The sequence below is a fragment of the Coenobita brevimanus genome, chromosome 71, assembly GCF_032717465.1.
Source record: "Coenobita brevimanus isolate Jiangsu-jjx chromosome 71, ASM3271746v2, whole genome shotgun sequence".
Classification (NCBI taxonomy): Eukaryota; Metazoa; Arthropoda; class Malacostraca; order Decapoda; family Coenobitidae; genus Coenobita; species Coenobita brevimanus.
In genome coordinates, this window is record NC_137024.1 from 54,294,152 (window position 1) to 54,300,524 (window position 6,373).

General features: G+C 41.0%; 1 protein-coding gene across 1 annotated transcript in view; it reads left to right on the top strand.

Moving 5' to 3' along the window:
- LOC145406781 (diuretic hormone receptor-like) overlaps window positions 1–6,079 on the top strand; it is a 208,447-nt gene extending 202,368 nt beyond the window's left edge. The window contains exon 10 of the mRNA XM_080277878.1: window positions 5,800–6,079. Within this exon, the coding sequence (XP_080134004.1) occupies window positions 5,800–6,079 (280 nt within the window). The remainder of the gene's footprint in view (window positions 1–5,799) is intronic.
- Window positions 6,080–6,373: the final 294 nt, after the last annotated feature.

The window sequence follows — 6,373 nt, forward strand, 5'->3', positions numbered from 1 at the left end:
GTGTTAAAAAGCAGAGAAGCCAGTACGTCTGCCATCATCCATCCCCATTAGCTCAACTATACTTTGTTCAGCTTAACCTGGCCTACAGTATTGTCACCTATCTTGAATGATAGGTTGTAGTGACAGAACAACAATAGATATTGCCAGTCATGAAGAACTGCTATGGAAAGTATGCAGAGCCGAGGTACTGTCTTTTTCAGCCACTTAGTTAGGTAACACAGGCAGAAAAAGGACGAAATCGTGGGCCAAGTTAACGTGAAAAGAATGTAGTGTGTCTGCTTCACTGAAATTACCCTACTGCTGAAGTACAGTAATTCTGTCCATTCTTTTATTTATTATCATGGATTCCTTTACTAATTCACCCTAGACAGTCTCTTAAAATTTCACTTTGGACTTCAGTTTTCTATGAGGCTCTACTGGAATGCCACATGCAACGAAAGAGAAATGGAAAAGGTAGAATATTCGAACATTATGTACAAAAAGTAAATAAATAAATAACGGCATGAGAAAAATTAAATATCTCCCACAGACAGCCCATGGCACTGCAGTCAAAACCCCACCTATGGCCGCGCTCTCTCTCGTCATGATTTACGAGCAACACGTCAGAAAAATATGGGCTCTTTTTCAAAACGCCAGAGTAATGTTCGATGTCAGTGTTTCACTTTGGACTGGGAAGAATGAAAATTTGGGGGGGAAATCGCTGTATCTGTATTAACTAACGATTCCTTCTATCTGCCCCAGCAAGAGATACATTTCTTTTACTGCGAATTTATAAGGAGGAAATTTCCAATGGGGGAATACTGGTCAAAAGGTATAGAGGTCAACCTCATTAACATGGAACGTCATGATGTGTAATGAAGAGCAGACAGTCACTTTAAGCAATGACCTTTCTGAACTTCTGTATTATTATGTAGACTATTAAAACACTTTCATATAATCGAACCTGTATATAGGACCATCAGTAAGGTTCACTTGCAAATGGTATGTGAACCTGTCTAGTGTGGGTGAACTCCTAAAACAAGTCCTGTCTACACCTGACTCTCCATTCACATACCGTATACACATTTTCTGCAGTCTGCCTTAATACAGACTAACCAATTTTTATTTCAATACTGACATGGAGATTAACGTTTTCTTTAATTTCTCCCCCACTAACCCCGGCATTCAGGGGTAAGTAAGCCATCCAGGAGAATTGCACGCACCATGCATGTGTCTTACCGTACCGTATGGGCAGAGGACGGAATCATGCACCTCACAGGACTGGCTTAACCTGATTACTAGACACTTTAACTTACGAGCCTGAGAAGTATTAAGAGTTACTACCAAACACACAACCATCCACTAATGCTTTGCATCTGGCAGGTTGTGCCAGCAATGAGGTCACGGCACAATAATGTTTTGTCCACAACGCACGTGAACACAAGCGAAGAAGACCTCTTGAAAAAATACACACCAAGTGGTTCACTTCATTTGTAAACTGAATACATGTATCACCATGTGAGAAAAAAAAAAAATCACTGACAAGTTTACAAACTGATTTGCATGCAAAACTAGCAATAATTGGCTTAACTCAAACCAGTCCACACACACACACACACACACACACACACACACACACACACACACACACACACACGCTGGACGCCATGGTTGGGAGTGTATTGTGTTGGCCTGAATGTGTGCATGTGGTGTGTAGCGCTGTGTTGCCGCCAGGTGGCAGGCCGTGTTGGGGGCTGCCTTGGAATACATCACATTTCTTACAGAACTTAAAAACGTATGCTGGCACTTCATACCTGTGCATACAAAGTGCTGAAAGCTGGCGCCACAATATATTAGAGATTTTCTTCTTCCTCTTTTTCCTTCATCATCCACTACAAAGTATCATTCGACGTCATTTCATAATGTAAAGATCATTCATGGGTACACCACCTCGCCTCATCAAAAACTGACGTCTTCAAACCAATTACACAAAAAGATTATAATTTTTAAGCATTCCAAACTGCTTAAATGAATGAGTTGGATAATAACCTAAAGGAGAAGGAGAACACACTTCTATTTAAGCTAACACCTCGAGCTGGGAGTTTAAATGACGAGAAACATTCCATAATTATCTCAGAAATTTTCTTCATTAATACCCTCAGTAAAGTTTCATTACCTCCGCCAACGAAGCTGAAGGAGGTTATGTATTCACCTATGTTTGTTTGTTTGTCTGTCTGTCTGTCTGTCCAGACGATATCTCCAAAAGTTCTCAATGAATTTCAATGAAATTTTGTGGAAGGGCGAGCCATATGCCAAGGAAGCAGTGATTAAATTTGGGGGCGGATCCGGATCCGGAGTATCCCACACAATATCTCCAAAGTTCTCGATGAATTTCAATGAAGTTTTGTGGAAGGGTTGGCCACGGCCATGAAAGAATTGATTGAATTTTGGGGCGGATTCGGATCCTTTTCAATGGCACTGGCACTGGCGGGGGTATGCTCTCTCTGGGTGCATTCTAGTTTTATTCTTGATACCACCAAGTGACTCTAATCAACTTACGAGTGGCCCATCGTGGTGTGGTGAGAGGCACAAAGAATGAACAGAAGTTGTAATTTCCCATAAATTAATGTGCATGAGACTGTTTGATGACATACGGTACCTAAGTCGTAGTATCATGTGGCAGTGTCAGCAACTTTGGCGTTGCCCTTCTGCATTATGTTGTGATAAAAGCTCGAGATATGTAGCACATTAAGACTAGTCATCTTTAATAATGCATATCCACTTAATAACGCAACTGAAGGATTTGTGTCGGAATGTGTAGTGTCTTGATGCCACAATGTCATTACATATCGCACAAACACAATAGCAGTTAACCTATATTTCTCACGAGATCCCACACCATCAATGATAAAGTAATCGGTAGGAAATAACGTGTTAGAATGAACTTCCATCTTTCTGTTGGCTAAACGAGACACGGTGCCCCAACTAAAATGAGTTTGGATTTCCGTCTATCGTTTGTCTGAGGGATATTACGGCACACAATCAGATATGCTGAGCTCCCACCTTCCCTTAGAATACAACCCACAAATGACTGACATGCAGGTCCCTAATTGTACTGGTGGGTGAACAGCGATATACTAAAAACACCCTTAGTCCAAGAGTCCCTCCAAGAAGAGAATTCCGACTGTTTTACTGAGGTATGGAGAGTACACACACACACACACACACACACACACACACACACACACACACACACACACACACACAAATACTGTATAATATTTTCAGGGCTATTGCTGGCTTGGCGTAGAGGGAGGGAGGGGGCGGATTAATAATGCCATGTGTTGACGCAGCATTGAACATGAAAGTCAAGGGGAAAAATACATTTGTTTCAACGTTTAAAATAGTATGATTCTGAGTGGAACTGCATACAGATAGATAGAAAGATACATTAACAGACTGACAGATAGATAAATAGAGAAACATAGATAAAGATATATAGAAACAGAAATACAGATAGACAGATAGACAGACATACAGACAAAGATATACATATAAGTTCTCAGTGGTTCATGACATACATACATGTACTGAAAAATGAATATGAAAAAGGCAATCGATTTTATACTGAATAGTCGTTGTTTGCACTCTTGTTTGACTTCTACCTCCCCAAACACACACACACACACACACACACACACACACACACACACACACACACACACACACGTTTAGAATAACATGAGAGCTTATCAAATTACCTCTTGTAGGTAGGAGTATATTGTACAATACATATACAAAACGGGAAAAAAGGTCAGTGTCACAGGAGGTCAGTAGGAAGAACGTGACCCTGTAGGCACGCAAGAGTCTAGATTTTACTCCCTTCGACCCGAGGACCTCACTTGTCTTACTCTTGCTCCCAGCAGACGATTTTATTCACCCTCTGAGATTTTTTTTTTTTTCAAACTGGAGGGGTTAGATGCAGCCTTCATTAATCCTTTCAATAAAGAAAAGGCCGTTCTGACGTTGAATTTAATCGTCTTGAAGGAGCAACAAATACATCATCAAAGTAAAGGAGTTAAAAGGAGATTCCATTCCAGAGAATTACGCTATATCACATGTATTCTGCCTCTGTTTATAGTAATCATTTTCCCTTTCTAATATATGTTAATTTTAATGTAACCAGTACGAACATTATTTTATTCTCTTTTCTTTTCATTTTTATTCTTATTTCTATTATTAGTGAATCACTATTATAGTTTTAAATTTCGGTGTAATTTCCCTGTGATACACCAATGGCTCTATAACAGAATGACAGGAACAATACTGAACTATTAGACTACTGAACAATGAATAAAAGTGTATCAGATTTAGACGTCTTCTCTTAGTTATACAACAACAACTATATGAAATATTCCTGTTATCAGCAGCGGATACACTTCCTCGTCCATTATTGAGGATTCCATTGTCCACGGATAATCTGATCAGGCCGGAACATCGAACTGACCCGGAATGACCTTAGACGTGGTGAAGGTAAGAGAGAGAGAGGGAGACAGCGGCCGCATCTTACACTGGAATCTTACTGTCGCATCGTTTCATACGCCCGCCTGGCTGACTTTGCTGTTACGAAGTTATGTGGAAGCTTGACTGTGCAAGAATATCACCGCCACTTCTTCACGGGCCTTCCATAACAAAAAATATCTAACATGACTAAAAATCGTTCTCAGCAGAGTTAGGTCACAATTACATCACATCTCGGTTAGGGAAGGTTAGGTCCACTAGGTTGGGTTGGGGTAGTTTATTTCTTTACGTTTTCTAGGTTTACGGATTTAGTATTGCGTCCACGGATCTCTACACTACGAGGAGAAATAAACTACTCAGACACTACCCAGCGAAACTAACTTAACCGTGAAGCAAGAAACTGTGACCTAACTCTACTCAGCTCTAAATTTAACACCATTTTAGTTATTGCATCAACATTATGGAAGGTTTGTTGGGGAAACGGTGGCGATATTCTCCTGTGCAAAACTTCCAGCCTTCTTACACCACGATCCGCTTACTAACCTCCCTGACGCCTTCCTCGTCGCTTCTCTGGTTCCTGATCTGACTCTTCCGCTGAGGTCTGACTTCCTGACGCGCTGACGCAAAAGAATTTAACTCCAAGACTGCCTTGCCTCCAGAAATAACACCTGTTGCTTTATGACATTCTAGTCTTCAGTCACATTCTTCTAGCGAATATTTAGGGAAAAAATGTTTCTTACTTGCAGAGGAAATTTTAAGCGTCTAAGTAAGCAGTGGTAATGTCTTGTATGGTTGTCCTGCATTTTGTAATAACCAACCAACATTCTACACTAACCATTAAACATTCTAATCTCGTTCCTTTAGTGGCATGCTAAGCGGTACAAGCGGTATAACTAAGTAGGTTTGTGACGTTACTACTGTCTGCTGTATCTGCTGCATCTTGTATTTACTAACTTGTATGATGTTGTAACTACTACTGATCCTAATAATAATAATAATAATAATAATATAATGAAGATGATGACCATGATGCTATTTCAACTTTTACTCCTCCTACTCTACTATTACTACTACTACCACCACCACCACCATTACAACCACAAATTCCACCATCTATACCATTACAACTATGATCACCATCACCACTACCACTACCACCATCATCACCACTACCAAAACCACTACTACTACTACACCCATTCCCACACTTAAAACCCATACCACGAACAATCACAATAAAAAAAAAAATCCTTCCCATTTCCCCTCGGCCAATAACTCCCCCTTCTCTCTCTCCTTCAGTTATGGCCGACGACTGTTTGGCAGCAAGAGAGAGTCCCTGTGTTCGGAAGTGACGACCATGACGACCTTCGTGGCCAATGGATACAACCCCGTCAGCACCCAGACCAACACCCTGCCACTGCCCTCCTCACAGTCCCAGCCCGCCGTTGGTAGCCTCGCCTTCAGGAACTCCACCGCAGGACTTCCTCAGTGTAGTGGTGGAGGTAGTGGAGGGGGTAGTAGTGGAGGGGGTGGTGGCGGGGATGATGTTAAGTGTTCGGTTAAGGATTCGTTGCTCTAAAGGAAGCGGACTCTTACCTAACACCTCTTCCTTCGCGATTTATGCGTAGAGTCGTCGGTTTAAGGATTCGTTGCTACTAAGGGTCGTGTGGCTTTCTGGAGATTCCGCGACGCCTCTTCCTTAGCGATTTATTCTACACGTTAAACTTTATTGTCTTCTTTAATATCCACCTTATTCTCCTTTTGAATGGTACTGATGTAAACTATGTCGACACTAAAACAATATGAAAAGAAAACAAGAGAATGTTAAAGTATAATAGGCAAAATAAATCGCTAAGGAACACGTGCTAGGGAA